Source organism: Macrobrachium rosenbergii, chromosome 9, assembly GCF_040412425.1.
Source record: "Macrobrachium rosenbergii isolate ZJJX-2024 chromosome 9, ASM4041242v1, whole genome shotgun sequence".
Classification (NCBI taxonomy): domain Eukaryota; kingdom Metazoa; phylum Arthropoda; class Malacostraca; order Decapoda; family Palaemonidae; genus Macrobrachium; species Macrobrachium rosenbergii.
The window spans coordinates 25900162-25916712 of NC_089749.1; the positions used below are offsets into that span (position 1 = coordinate 25900162).

At 36.3% G+C, this 16551-nt stretch overlaps 1 protein-coding gene across 4 annotated transcripts in view; it reads left to right on the plus strand.

Annotated features, from left to right (window-relative positions):
* Nucleotides 1-16551, plus strand: part of GlyS (glycogen [starch] synthase) — a 119302-nt gene that overhangs the window by 98338 nt on the left and 4413 nt on the right. For 2 of the 4 annotated variants that reach the window (XM_067108735.1, XM_067108733.1), the window contains 2 exons: nucleotides 5302-5502; nucleotides 7233-7295. In XM_067108735.1, the coding sequence (XP_066964836.1) occupies nucleotides 5302-5502; nucleotides 7233-7295 (264 nt within the window). The remainder of the gene's footprint in view (nucleotides 1-5301; nucleotides 5503-7232; nucleotides 7296-16551) is intronic. The other 2 variants (XM_067108736.1, XM_067108734.1) reach the window with 1 other exon arrangement.

The window sequence follows — 16551 nt, forward strand, 5'->3', positions numbered from 1 at the left end:
TCTGATTATTTGCCTCTCCCTTCTTTTAGGCTATCAGATATTGTACATGGAAGGTTTGACTATTGCTAAGACCTTGCTTAAGAAGTAGTTCTCTTAAGTATCCTCTTTCTTGTTTCCCCTCCTTTTTGTTAAGAAGTCTCTAGTGTGTCGGACAGGCGAGTTTCTCCCCTTTTCTCCTGATCCGGCAGTGGATGGTGCTTTTCTGGACATGTTTTTTTTTTTCCGACTTAGGCACTATTGCGTCAGGCAGGTTGCATTTCTCTTTTCCTTAGGCTGAGAAATGTATAGAACTTGACTAATGCTATCGAAGCTGTTTTTCAGTGAAATTTGTGGTGTACACAGTTGAACAATGTTTGAAGGAGTTTGGTGAACTTCCTCCTTTGTGCTCTCTGCTGGTTCCTTCAGTCTCCCTACTTAATAAACAGTCGTTACTTTCAGTGCATCCTCTTGGGAAGATTATAGACGAGAAATTGTCGGCGTCCATAGCCTCTAAAGTGAAGTCTCTTGTGCCTTCCTATTCTTGTTTTGGATGTCCTTTGGGCTATGCTACCTCCTTTGCTAGGTTGTCCTTTCCAAGTGCAGGAAAGAAGAAATATCTTTTCACCGGATATGTTCCAGATCCAGTTCTGTAAAGGGAAGGAAGTTTATCTCCTCCTCTTATAGCAAGACTCCTACGTCTGATAAAGGATAGCTCCTTGAGCCCTCAGGTGCCTGGGGGGGGCAGGTTAGGCTGTTCGCTCTAGTGTGGGAATGATTAGGGGTAGATGCGTGGGTAGCAGAAGTACGTTTGGAAGGCTATTGCACTCCTCTCAGGCTTTACTTCGTCTTCAACCAGCCCAAAGCCTTTTGGACATACAGAGGCAACTTAGAGAAGAGAAGGGCCTTGAGTCAGGAAGTCTCTTCACTATTAGAGAAGGCATTAATAGAAGGCATACCAGCTATGTTGCTAGGTTTTACACAGGCTTTTCCTGGTTCCGAAGGAAATGGGAGGTTGGAGGCCTGTCTTAGACGTATCCAAGCTTTGCGGCTATGTCCATCTGTCCCCGTTTTGTCCATGGAGTTGGCCTCCATGGTCTTAGCTTCCTTGGAGAAAGGGGCATGGATGTTAACAGTGGACATGAAAGGCAGGTACTTTCATTTCCCCATTCACCAACACTCAGAATGTTCCTACGCTTTGTCTTTGGGGGAAAGACTTACCAATTTCAAGCACTTTGTTTCGGACTAAGTGCCACACCCCCGGTTTTCACCAGGGTCTTATTCCCTTCGCAAATAGCTTCACTTACTAGGAGTAAAGATACTTTTGTACCTAGATTGATTATCATTGTGTAGTCCAGGAAGGATTGCCTGAGGGCTAGAGAGCTAGTTCTTGGTGTAGCGAAGAGCCCTATGGTTACTTATAACGTAGCGAAGTCTTCTCTGGAACTTTCTCAAAGAGTTACCTACCTGGGAATGGTGATAGATTCTGTTCTTTCTAGTTTTTTTTCTGACATGTGCTTGAGTAGTCAGTCTTTTATCTATTGCAAGCTAATTTGCCTCCTCAGAGGCATGCCAGCCAGATGCTGGCTGTCTCTGTTAGGTCACATGTCACCCCTGGAAAGTTAGTCCCAGGTGCTCAACTACAGATGAGACCATTTTATATGCACTTGAGGAATCACTGGCATAAAGTCACAACCAATCCATGAGTTAGTTTCTTGGAACCAAGATCTGTTTCCTTACCTTTGTTGGTGAATGTCCGAAGAACTTCCGCTTGAAGGGAAATCTCCGAGTCCCCAAGCCCAGACCCCTCACGGGGGGGTGGGGTGGGTTTGCTATGGGGAATCAGGTAGCTTCCAGAGTATGGTTGCCAGTTAAAAGAAATCTGCACAAAAACTGCAAGGATTTGTGGGCTATCCAGAAGGGGCTGCAGAGCTGGAACATCCAGTGACCAACAAAGTAGTTTGTCTTCTCGGACAAACCATCGTCTCGTGTATCTAACTAGCAGAGGGGCATGAAGCCAGAAACCTTAGTAGCCAGCCATCACCTTGGATTTACTCCTCTGGAAGGAGGAGAGGAACATTATCCTAATGCCCCAGTTTGTACCCCGTCAATTGTGTGTTCTGGAGGACATGCTAGGTCGTCTGGGATGGGTACTCTCCCACAAATGGACTAGTTAGACCCGACGGTGTGTGAGGCATTTTGGAGGGAGTTTGGGCAACCCCCCAACGATCTCTTCACAAAAGAGATGAATCATCATCTCCTGTTGTATAAATCACAAGTTCCAAACCCTCGAGCCTGGGCAGTAGACGATATGGCTTTAGACTGGGCAAACCTATTCTTATATGCATTCCCTCCATTTCCACTGTTGAAGGAAGTGCTCAAGAAATAGAGGGAATCCCATGATCCAATTTGTGCCCTGATGGCTGAGGAGGCATTGGCTCACAGACATTCTAGTATGTAAATAGAAGTTCCCAGACAGTTACTTTTTGGACAAACTACTTCAACAGTCAGTGACGGAGGCTGCACGGAAATTTCAGCATGCTTCGTCTAACTGGTTGGAAACTGTTGATGAGCTCCTCATAGCTACAGGTTTTCAAGTCATCTAGGGACTATCCTGGCTGCAAGGAGAAAGTCCACCAATACATTATATCAGAAACAGTGGGAGCTTTATAGTTCATGGTGCATGTCCAAGGGCATTTCATGTCTTGCACCAGCATTGATGATGTAATCAAGTATCTGCGCTTCTTAAGATAGGCAAAAGGTTTGTCTGTTGCCTCCATCAAGGTTATAGTCCATGCTGGCTTCTGCTTGAAGGCATACTGGATTGGATATTTCAAGGATGTTTGACTTACGTGAAGCTGTTTTGTTAGTTTCAACTGGAAATGCCAAAGGTTCTTAAAAAAAAAAAAAAAACACCTCTATGGAATCGGGATGTGGTCTTGTGACACCTTAGGGGCCCTTCTTTTGAGCCCCTGGGAGAGGCTTCTCTCAAGGCTCTTTCTTTGAAACCCTCTTTCTGGTGGCTTTGGCTTTGGCCTTGGCCAAAAGAATACAGTAAGTGATATGCAAGTGATCTCAACATTAGTAACTGAAACAGAATTATCCTTTTGGCTTCCTTTCATGCCAAAACAATATTAACGCCAAAGTCCTTCCTAGAGTTTTCTATATCCCTTTGCTGGAAACTCTAACTCTTGAGAAAGGAGAGCTGTTTTTAGGCCCTGCTAAGGCTCCAAAGTATTTTAAGTCCCATCTTTAACCTTTAAGGAAGCAATGTAGGCACCTATTTTTGCTTGGTCAGGTAGCCTGAGGTTCCTATGTCTAAGAATGCTGTGGCTTTCTTGATTGTCCTTAATTCTGGAGGCACATCATGCTGTCTCTCCAGAGGTTTGTCCCATTTTGAAGGTGAAACCACACAATGTCAGAGCAGTGGCCACGTTTATTAGTTTTCAGTAACACCTCTCTCTAGACTGTCTAGTCTTGGCAGCACAGGGGGAGTTTAATTCTGTATTTGCTTCCAACTACTTGATGGACGTAGGGCTCCAGTATGAAGACAGCCGTACACCAACACCTCTGGTTTTGGCAGGGGAGATTATCTCCCAGTCTTTCCTTTGTGTTACGAACACGTAAAGGTTCTCTCTGTATCGATCTCCTTCCTAGGCAAAGGGGAACCATATGTGTTTGAGTTTGTACATGGTATTTGACTCTACTTTATTTATTTAGATCAATCTGTATACTGTAGTAGTTCTGTCCTTGTTTGTTTTAGATGAGGGCAAACAAGGTCCCTCTTTTTTGTTATTTTTGTTTTGGAGTAAATTATGTTATTGTATGTTGCAGAGCCAATGCTCCTCTTTGGAGAAAGCTACCCTGAGCTGATTAATACCACTTTCTTCCAAGTTTGTCATTGTTTTTGGATGAGGTGCCACAGGAACTCTATTAGGTAGGTGGGAACTCTCGAGGGATCATGATTTAGTTTTGGTTTTAGCTCCCACATCAGCTCTGCAGGCCTGAGACACAGGGACCAATAAATTGCCATTATGTGTTTCACATCTTCAACCAATGGCTACATTTGGGGTTCATGTTCCACCTCCTAAGATAGTGGACCTCCCCTGATGAAGATGATCGTCTGACAAGTGCTGTACTTGCCAGGGTATCATATTCATAAGGGAAGCAACGATGAGGATGTTTATGATGTCTGAAAATTTGGTTATAGGGAATCTCTTGTCCGCCTCCAACACTCAGTGTTGGAGTCAGCTAATGATAGAGGGTAAGTTTCACCTAAAAAATAATGATATTTATGATCAAATAAATTTTTTAGGTACAGTACTTACCCTCTGTCATTAAAAACCCTCCCTCCTCCCTTCTTAAGTGACTAAGAGTAAATGAACAACCATAACAATCACTGTATGACCCCCACCCTACAAAGGATGGGGGAGTAACTGTTGGGAGCATTTGTTAATGACTGTTTCAATTTTAACACTTGTCAAACCTGCACCTAGTAGCCACAGATAAAGCTAAGAGGGTAAGTACCTAAGAAATTTATTTTATCATAAAAATCATTATTTTTGCTCTAGGTACAGTATATTGTTTTGGCTTTTAGTTAAAATATTTATTAAATAGGATTTGAAAACTAGAAGTCTGTTTATAATGAACAATAAATGTAAGCAATTAAGTTTTGACATTCAGTAGCTCTTCTTATTAACTTTTTTGTTATTTGTGTAGTATTTAAAAGTAATTATTTTATAAAGATTGAAGAATTTTATCATAGGGTTAGAAAATATTAAAGCATAAATTTAAGCATAAGATTACCAAAGTTTTTAGGATATAAAAAGTTAATTGTTTTCTTTTATACTAATGATGTAAATGTAAATATGTTTGTTTTATGCTTCTTATTACTGATACAAAGTGAATAAGATAGAAAATACTATATGTCCTTGATATATTATGTAGCCTTTTCAGAGTCATGCACAGTATTTTGTTGTACAGGTATAGGAACCCTTAATCTAGAAGTTACTTATTTCCTTACAAGTTATTTCTATTATACAGTACAGGCAGTCCTCAGTTAATGGTGATTCAGTTTTACGGCGCTTGTCTAGTGACGAAAATCTGCAATTTTTGGCACCAAAAATCGCCGATTTCCGCTTATCGGCGCCGATACATATCTAACAGAGGTGCCGATAACCAAAAATCGGCACTTTTTGGCACCCTGAAAATCACAGATTTTCGGTTATCATCACACCCTCAGAATGGAACCCCCGCCAATAACCGGGGACTGCCTGTAATTATATAAGATTTTTGGTATCCTGATTTTTTTTTTTTTTTACCCAGTACTATTGTCAAGCTCGGCAACATGCATTCAGAGAAGTTTATCCAGACTTGGAATTAAGTGAAGCGTCAGGTGGTGCAGGAAGGCTTAGTTATCCTCGACCTTTGTCTGAGCCTCCATCACCCTCATCTTCTAGAGCGACTACACCAGCACCATCTGAGCATGGATCAGATGAAGAGGATAGTGTTGACAGTGAAGCAGAGGTAAGCTGCTGAATAATACGTGCCAAATTTGAGTTGAAAATTTGTTGCAATATGTGATTCTCACCTGCTACCAGTAGGTGCATGGATAATCTTTATGTACTGTTTATTCAGTGTTGTGTATGGATTTGTATACCGTATTTGATGGCTTATAAGACGCATGTCTGCATAGGACGCACCCCAATTTCAGCAGGACATAGAGGGAAAAAAAATGTTTCCTAGCCTATGCTCATATGATTTTGGTAAGTAAAAACTGTAGTATTAAGTTATCATATGCATATTGTTTCTTACCAACAGAATCAACGAAAACATTAATAAAGAAGTTATTTACCATATTTATATTTATCAAAATATTTATTATACAAGCAGCCATTTACTACGATCGAATGTTTCGTCTGCTGCTGAAAGCTACCTCATAGGTTTATGAATAGATTGCAACACATTCATTTGTAAACATTGTTTCTTACCGGCAGAATCAACAAAAACATTAATAAAGATGTTACCTACGGTAATATATGTTATATATATCCATTATATATTATAAAAGTATGCAATCAAGGGGTAAAATCCAATAAATAAAAATGTTTCCTATTCTTAAAAGAGAATGTTAGCACGAGTTACGAAGTATCAACTCAACGAAGCCTTGTTTATTATGCCTAAAGAGAATGGTAGCAGGAATTGTCAACCACCAATTGATCGAAGCCATGTTGTTATGCGTAAAGAGAATGTTAGCAGAAATTGCCAACTACCAACTGAACGAAGCCTTGTTATCCGTAAAGCTCTCAAGATAATCACCAACAGGTGGCAGCACACGTACTGTAAGTCTGTAAATGTGGAATGCAGCGATGCGCTGTAGACGACGATAATAATATTAACACATTTTAATGAAAATATCGATAATAACAAATTAGATATTGATTATAATACTAGCAGTAGTAATTGCGGTGATGGTAAATGTGATAATGATAAATAATTATAATAAACTTTGTTTTTTAATAGGTTATTAGGATAACACGGAATGTTAGGCAAGGCTACAACATCTACGTGATGTTTCATGTATAATTTCGGCCAAAATTCTTAAATTTTGAGCCTACATTATGTACATAGGATGCAGGGGGATTTTTTAGGCCATTTTTTTTGTTAAAGTGCGTCTTATATGCCGTCAAATACGGTAATTATCATTTTATATCTGCTTTTGTTAATCACTAAACTTCTTGATAGCCAGCTGTACCTTTGCCACATTTTACTGGTGAATACCAAGTATTTGTTCCTTCTTGAAGAAAATTGTTGTTGCATACATTTTGGTGTCAACTGTTCTTAAATGTTTTAAAGTAGAACTAGTTTATAATTTGCCTAAGAAAATCCTCACTTGGTACAAATACTGTAAATTTTATTTCAGTATACATAATTGTAGTATATTTTTAACAGTTTTATGATTTTGTTTATGTCAATGAAAATGAGAGGATGCTTTATGAAATGAATGGGATAGTTTTCAGCATTAATTAGAACTAATTGAGTTGTGATTGAATATTTTAGGTGTTTTGTTGGTTTGCACTTGAAGCTCCATTCAAGTGGATAAATAATGTTTGGTGTTCTTATTGGCCTTTCTGTAAGGTGTAAGAACTTGACTAGAGAACATGATTTGAGCTTTCTTTAAAACTAGTCATGACAGACTTAGGATTAGATTACTATTTTCCTTCTGGTTCATTTTCTTTTCTTTTGCTCTATTGTAGCTGTTAGTGCTGGGTGCTGGCCATGGAGCTGGTCGACCTGATCACACTACCCCAGGCAGTACTGTAGGTGGCCTTAGCTGTATGGCAGTATTTCTGCACTTCAAAATGACAGAACAGATTTCATCAATTAACAATTTGTGTGGTAGTCCTGTTATTACAAACCTTTCTAGAAAGAAAAACCCAACTTTTTACATAGAACTCAGACATTGAATTGCCCTTTTAGACATAACCACAGCATACTTAGTTTTATAGTTTTTCCCTTGTGTTTATTATCACTACACTGGTTTTTGCATATAAACAAGAAAGATATGGGAGAAAGTTTTTGAGATTTCTGGAAAAGTCATGTGAACAAGAACTTTAATTTCCTACATTTCAGGTGATGACATATGATGACATTACAGTAAAGCCCCCTGTTTTCGCGGTCTTACGATTCACAGACTCACCTATTCGCGGATTTCTTTATGGAACACATATACGCACTATTTGCTGAAAATTCGCCCATTTGCAGTGTTTTTCATTGAGAAATATTCACTAATTACTGTATTTTCGTGTCATTTCATGGCTAGATGCACTTTTTTTGATAAAACTATTAACCCTTAAATGCCGAGCCTCTATTTACAAAAATGTCTCCCGTATGCCGGCGGCATTTGGGAGTTAGCACCGAAGCGGAAAAAAAGTTTTTTTCAAAAAATCACAGCACGCTTAATTTTCAAGATTAAGAGTTCATTTTTGGCTCCTTTTTTTGTCATTGCCTGAAGTTTAGTATGCAACCATCAGAAATGAAAAAAAATATCATTATCATATATAAATATTGAAATATATGACAGCGCAAAAAAAAATTTTCATATATAATTTTATACAAATCGCGCTGTGAGCAAAACGGTTAAAGCTAATGGATTATTTTTTTTCTTTGTATTGTACACTAAATTGCAATGATTTTGGTATATAACAAATTGTAAAACGATCAAAGCAACACAGAGAAAATATTATCACAATATGATGCATGAATCCGTAACGCGTGGACGTAAAAAAATGTTTTTTTCAAAAATTCACCATAAATCGAAATATTGTGCTAGAGACTTCCCGTTTGTTGAGAAATGAAGCTAATTGATTGAATATTACTAGACTGTAAGTGTTTTAGCTTTCAATTGCAGTTTTCGACCATTTCGGTTGAGTTAAAGTTGACCGAAGGTCGAATTTTTTCTATTTATCGTGATTTATATGAAAATATTTCAAAACTGATAAAAGCTACAACCATGAGTTATTTTCTGTTGTATTCTACATGAAATTGCGCACATTTTCATATATAAAAGTTTATGTAACGACTAATATAAAATGGTGCAAGCATTACGACAATGTGACGAAAGAATTTCTGAGATGTTCGGCCGAGTTACCGCGCGGACGTAAGGAAAATGTTTTTTTCAAAAATTCACCATAAATCGAAATATTGTGCTAGAGACTTCCAGTTTATTGCAAAATAAAGGTAAATGATTGAATATTACTAGAATGTAAGATTTTTAGCTTACAATTGCGTTTTTCGACCATTTCGGTCGAGTTAAAGTTGACCGAAGGTTGAAATTTTGGCAGTTATCATGATTTATGTGAAAATATTTCAAAAGTGATAAAAGCTACAACAATGAATTATTTTCTGTTGTATTCTACATGAAATTGCACACATTTTCATATATAAAAGTTTATGTAACGACTAATGTAAAACGATGCAAACATTACAACAACATGACGAAAGAATTTCTGAGATGTTCGGGAGAGTTACCGCGCGCAGACGTAAGGAAAAAGTTTTTTTTTTCAGAAATGCACCATAAATCGAAATATTGTGCTATAGACTTCCAGTGTGTTGCAAAATGAAGGTACATGATTGAATACTACTAGAATGTAAGAGTTTTAGCTTATAATTGTGTTTTTTTACCATTTTGGTCAAGTTAAATTTGACCGAAGGTTGAAATTTTGGTAGTTATCGTGATTTATATGAAAATATTTCAAAACTGATGAAAGCTACAACCATGAGTTATTTTCTGTTGTATTCTACATGAAATTGCGCACATTTCCATATATAAAACTTTATGTAACGACTAATATAAAATGGTGCAAACATTACGACAACGTGACGAAAGAATTTCTGGCGCGGACGTAAGGAAAAAGTTTTTTTTTTCAAAAATTCATCATAAATCGAAATATTGTGCTAGAGACTTCCAATTTGTTGCAAAATGAAGGTAAATGATTGAATATTACTATAATGTAAGAGTTTTAGCTTACAATTGCGTTTTTTGACCATTTCGGTCGAGTCAAAGTTGACCGAAGGTTGAAATTTTGGCAGTTATCGAGATTTATATGAAGATATTTCCAAACTGATAAAAGCTACAACCATGGGTTGTATTTTGTTGTATTTTACATGAAATTGCACACATTTTCATGTATAAAACTTTATGTAACGGCTAATGTAAAACAGTGCAAAAATTACGACAAAATGACGAAAGAATTTCTTAAATTTTCGGCCAAGTTACCGCGCGGACGTAAGGAAAAAGTTTTTTTCAAAAATTCACCATAAATGGAAATATTGTGCTAGAGACTTCCAATTTGTTGCAAAATGAAGGTAAATGATTGAATATTACTAGAATGTAAGAGTTTTAGCTTACAATTGCGTTTTTCGACCATTTCGGTTGAGTCAAAGTTGACCGAAGGTTGAAATTTTTGTAGTCGACGCACGGCACGCCCACTTGGCACCCAACAGACAATTTTAGTCGACGTATGATACGTCCAGTAGGCGTTTAAGGGTTAAAATACTCAGGTACCCAGGTAGTGCTTGAGTTATGATAATTCGCCTTATGATAATTCGATGGTGTAGCAATTAATACTGATACAAGAATATATAGAAAATATTTTAAAATTTCCCACGGGCGCAGGCAGCAGCGTACAATCAGGCAGCGAGAGAGACCAAATTACAAGAGACCACCTTCTTTTCCTCTATTTATCCCATCTTCTAGTTAAAAGGGTAAAAGAGAATGATAAAAGTATCGTTAGTAACGTTATACTCTTGCATAAATGCATACAGCCATAAACAACCGAACTAGAAACTGTTTTGCTTATCACCGAATTGGATAACAACAGCAGTTTTGCTTTTATTTCAACCATCGTACAAGAATAAACAATTACCGTAGTTATAGTGCAAATGAAGTTAAGTAGAATAGGGCTGATATATTTTTACATTATACCCTTTTTGGTATGGATAAAAGATCGGCAAGGAAATATACCGCTAAATTTAAGCTGCAAGTTGTAGCTGAAGCTGAGAAAACAATGTTCAAGCTGCTAATGACTATAAATTATTGTGCATCGGCAAATGGATGAAACTCGACCGTAATTAAAACTGGAGAGAAAGTATTTTAATGAAAACTACTGGGCATGAAAGAACACAGTTATTACTGTTATTTTTACTCTGATAAACGATAAATACGTAAAGCTCATATTATGATGAAATCAAGTGAAAATAGCAAACAGAATCTTGAATTCCTTTTTTTTTTTTTACACAAAACAAACATGCCCCCAAACGGTCAATGTCATCTATTAACGAAAAAAAAACTAAATTAATTTCACAATGAGACATATTTAAGTTATATTTAGACTTAAAAACACTTCATATAATGAAAAATAACTTTGCCCCAAATAAATAAAGTACACTATCTAGAGATTCATTTACGCTAACTAGAAGCAAGAAAAACGCTCTGAACTGAGTTAAACACAACAAAATAAACTTAACGCGTCATCGATTTCCAAACCAAACATTGATTGCTATGATCGCAATTTATAATACAAAAGCAATATAATACATGCAATAATGGATACAGTGAATTAAAGCATAACATTTTAAAAGATCCATGGAAAAGATACATATTCGTTATGTTGATGTTTGTATAATACGATATTATGTGAATATGAAGAACAGTATAATGTAGGCTAGGCTACCAAATATGTATACTGTACCATAGTGTAGGTTAAGCTAATTCTTGTTTGTTATTCAATTTCTCTTTTTGTTGAATTATCATAAATCACTCTGCATGAACCTCCAGAATTAGCTGATATTAATAATTAGTATACCATGTATGTATACAGTATACTTTATAGGGTAGGCTAGGCTATATTCGAATACGTTTTTTCCCATAAACGATTGGTTTTTTGGAACCTAACCCCATCGTAAGTAGGATAATACCTGTAAAAGCATTTTTAGTTTTTTTGTGAACTATCAAAATAGGTAATTCTAAGTGTTTTTAGTAGGGTTCTAAGTATTCGCGGATTTTAGCTATGGGGGGGGGCGGGTTTGTGGTACACATTCCCCATGAATATGGGGGGTTTACTGTAATATGAATGTTAATGTTATCATGTAATTGTTTGTTTTTCCCACCTTATCAAAGATTGAAGTGCTCTTAGAATACATGAAATTAATAAACTTAGTACTAGTACACGTAGTAGGAATTTTTTTTTTTCAACTGAGTGGTTTTTACCCCTGAAATATATTTGCACAAGATCATTTTATTAGTTGGTGTCATCTTTGTGGTAAAGCACTGTTGGCTATTCTTTTGTAAAGCAGATATATAACAGTGTCTTTGCACAACAACAATTTTTACCTATTCCTATTCTTTTCTTTTGACTTCTCAAGAGCTTTCTCATATCTTTTTAATAGCGTCTGATTTCAGATCTAATTAAATTGGTAAACTTTATAGATAATCTTAATGTTGGTGTGAAATGACACATTAGGAATATTGTAGTGAAGCATCATGGCTGTTTAAATAAATATACCTGTAAGGTATTATAATTTAGAAATCAGGTTTTCAGCATTTCAGGTGACTTTATATAGTTTACCATTCTGATCTTAAACAAAGGGTTAATAGAGTTTGATTATGTCTTGGTGTAAATGATTGAAGACAAATTCTCCCCACTTCACAACCTTGATCAGTTACGACTGCTTTATCATTTTTAATACTGTAAATGCAAATAGGGTTCTCATAGGTACAGGCTGATCCTGTGACAAAAATTCACATTTTGTAACACATAACACTATTAACTCTGAGAAGTGACATATTTTAATTAATTTCCATTTTTTCTATATTCAGTACTTACACCAGTCTTTTATTGACATATCATGAACCATTTCCATTGCTGTATTGAATGCTTACACCAATCTTTCATTGAAAATATTTTATGTGGAGCCATTATTTCCCAATCAGGATCTGGAGGATTTGAGTGTGTTGTTGCTAGTTATGAGGAAGAGACTATTGCACTTACTGACCACATCCTTGGTTGTATTTAAAAAATACACTGTCTGTTGTTGGCAGAATACCTGGCTATGATTTGATAATTTTTCTTTATTTTATATTTTTTTAGATATTGTGGATGGAAGTTTCATGGAAAATTATTGCAAGTCAGATGGCTTTAAAGGAAAGTAAAATCAACTATAGTCTCTTCCAAATAGTAAAGCTTTGGTATGATTCTTTTCCTGGTATGAACATACTGTACTTGCTTTGGTGGCAGTAAGGCTGTATCTGTATCCACTTAATAATAGTAAGGTAATAATGTATCTGTAGCCAACTTCTTAAGCACAGTAGTGCATTGAGTATTTGGTTGCTAAGGAAATTCCTCAAGCAGCAAATATTTACGTAGTGAATTGCATTAAAAGTTTCCCAGCAAGTTCTAGTTCAGTATTTTTCATGCCACAGAGTGCTCCATTCAATATTCACTTGCTGTACGAGATGGTGGTTTTAGGACGTCAAGTTTAGTTCTCCTGTTGCAAGGGATTTTGATGTTAGAGGGAAAGTAGCATAGTCCACACTTTCACCTTCCACAGTATTAAAACTTTGTAAGTTGAGTCTCACGGAAAATACAACCCATCCTACTTTAATGAACTAATGGCCAGATCCTTCAGTTTTCCCTTAACCATAACTGTTTTGTGGCAGTTTACAAAATAAAATTTTAAATGGAAAACCTTTATATTGTTCATTTGCGAATTGTGTTTGATAACTGATTATGAACAGTTACCGGTATAGTTTTACCAAAAGCACATATACAGTGTAGAGAATACCTTTGGTAGTCTCTTTCTGTGGATTTGTATTCTTTACAAAGATTTTAGTCTTATTTTAGGTGGTTTTTACTTCCCCCAGATTGTGTTTTAAGACATTGTCCATACAAGGGATAAATCTCTTATTTTCTCATTCCTAATACCTCCAAGATTAGTTTGGCAAGTGCTGTGTGGACACCATAGAGAAAATAATCTCTAGCTCTCAGTTAGGTCTTTCTTGCTACTAGGGGTGCTTTAGAAATTAATTCACACTACAGTAATATGCTTATCTCACTAGCTAGTAGTATTGAGCATCAGGGTTTCTTAATTTTTTTTTTAGGCATGGTATGGATAAGCCTAAGTCATGGTGAGTCTGGATTGGCGTGTTTATTTTGTACAACATTTACTGGCAGTTGCTGAATGAGAGAATTTTTGTGCCTTGTGTTCTGTGATCTCATTCGTCCTAGTTGTTATAAAAAGTGACACTTCACAGATGTAGATTATTGAAGTTCTCAGGTGCTATTCATTTCTAAATTGATTTGATGAAAAACAATTGGCTGCATTATCCCAGGTGTCTGAGTCACTTTTCCATTATCTTTGTTTCATTTGTTATTTATATACTGTATGCTGTATTACCTATTGACTGTAATGGATACCTTGTGTAATTTTGTATTTATAGTTCATATTTAATTCAGTTTTTTATGTTCTTACGTACACCATTTGACATCACGGTCATTATGAAGTTTAAATTTGAATTTCCAGTGTAGTTAATATAAAACCCTCTCAGAAAATAATTTTTTTAACTGAATGCAACAGCTTCATTGTATGTTTTTTTACATGATAATAGCAAATATTTTGTTCAGAATTCTCGTCAGTTGTCTAATTTTCAGTCAAGTAGCTAATGCATAGACAAGTGATGCAACAGGCAGTTCTCTTCTTTCCATGATTACAGTTTTGTATGCAGTGTACAAATACTTTTCTAGTCTTATAAGCAAATCTTTAATTAGTTTTATATGCAAACTTTTTTGTATGTTACTTTTAAATAATTTGATGAAATTAATTGGGCTTTCCCCCCCAACACTTCACATATTCTATGCAGTGTTTTTTCATAGCCTAAACTACTCTAATCCTCCTACAGTGTTTGGGCTACAGAAGCCTCCCCTGGCATTGCTTGGGTTACTAATCTCATTTGTTTGAGCTACTGCTAGTTCTTTTGCTGTGGACTTGTGCAACTAGACTCTCTTGAAGTGCTTAGGCCATTAAGTCCTCTTGCAGTTGCAGGACAACTCAGTCATTCAGTATTTGCATGGTGGTGGAAGTATCTTTGAGATGTAGCTACGTAGTTACTTCAGTTACTGTACTGCTTTGGCTTTAGAGTAGGTTGATGTGATATTGTGCAGTCCTTTAGACCCAATTTCTCTCCCTTCCCTGGTGGCAGTAGTATTCTTTTTGCTGAATGAGAAAATATTTTTGTGTCCTGTGTCCTCATTTGTCTCGGTTAGCATCAAAAGTAACACTTAGCAAAACAGATGCAGATTATTGAAGTTTTAAGGTGACAGTCTGTGTGATACCAGCTGAATGGAAGATAGTGAAGACCATTGCAAGAGCATGTGTTACTTAAGATTTGGAGCACAGTAGTTCATTGACTTAGTTCCTTGTTGGACGGGTTGGTATAGTTCTTGGCTAGCACTCTGCTGGGCCCGCGTTCGAGTCTCTGGCCGGCCAATGAAGAATTAGAGGAATTTATTTCTGGTGATAGAAATTAATTTCTTGATATAATATAGTTCGGATTCCACAATAAGCTGTAGGTCCCATTGCTAGGTAACCAATTGGTTCTTAGCCACATAAAATAAGTCTAATCATTTGGGCCAGCCTTAGGAGAGCTGTTAATCAGTCAGTGGTCTGGTTAAACTAAGGTATATTTAACTTAGTCCATTGACTTTTACACTACAAGGATTGGACATATTCCTGTAATTCTGCTGCATGGAATGGCCAGAATTTATGCAGGACACAGTCAAACTATAACCAGTCTGAAGTAGACCAATAACAGTTAGAAGGAGATTAAGAATAGTTTAGACTGATCAGGACAAGCCACTGAGATGAAGAGGATGTGTGTTTGTTGCCAAAATATATAAGGAAAGTTGAGACTCCTTAGGATATGAGTATCTTGAGCTTGTTGCTGTATTCGAGGTGGTAAAAGGCTGATTACTTTTTCTTTAATGTGATTTTGTGTAATCTCTAAAATATTGATAATGTTGTGTTGCATCCTGACTAATTTAACAGCATTGGTCTGTGGTTTTGGTCCTAGAAGCAGTTCTGGGTTTTCATCACCAAATTTGTGACTTAACCTGAAGAAAAACATGTTAGTTCTCTCAAACACTCCTTGAAGCCCATTTCCTAATAAACTGTGCCTCAGTAATAGTGCATTCCATTCAACTGGGGTGTGGAGGAGAGAAGAACAAGAATCTGTATGTTGCTTTTAACCCTTTGAGATTCTTGAGATGTAAAACCTGGTAACTGTACTCCTCAAATTCTCAACCATTCAGATTCCCATGGTGTAAACCTTTGTACTCTGACAATTCTTAACCATTCAGATTCTGATGATGTAAAATTTTGTAGAAAACTATCACAATTCAAAAGTTTTATAAGAATTCTTATAAACAGCATACTCTGTATGGCACATTCAGTCTGTGTGGGTAAGATCCATGCACAATAGGTGTTTTAACATAAAAACATCATAATGCTATAATAACTGGTCAGAGAGAATCCTCACAAAGCAAGGGCTAGACTTGATAAATATTTTGGGTACATGTCACAGAATGAATTGTCAAGTGGTCAAATCCTGAAAGGGTTGAGTTGCTCTCAAGTGGAAATTCATTATGTTTAGTCTGTTATTAAAAAAGGTATGGCATTTGCTTATCTATTTTAAAGCTTTGTGGTAGTGTTATTCACTGAATGTAGTGTAAAAAATGGAATACCAATTTACAAAAAAGCTTCCCACATCATTATACTGAACAGGGAACCTTTTGTGCAATCACTATATATTTGCTTAAAAGTTCTTGATTAGATGGATGTATTTAATTTGTTTAATAATAGTTATATACTTTTTGTATTTGCTGTTGGGTGATAATTAATCTTTGGAATCCCTGTTTGTTTATATGTCATACCTAGCATTTATGGCTCAGTGAATGGTAGCTTCATGAAATAGTATTTACAGTTGTGTGGGAAGCCGTATTGTATTGTTAGTTCTTAAGA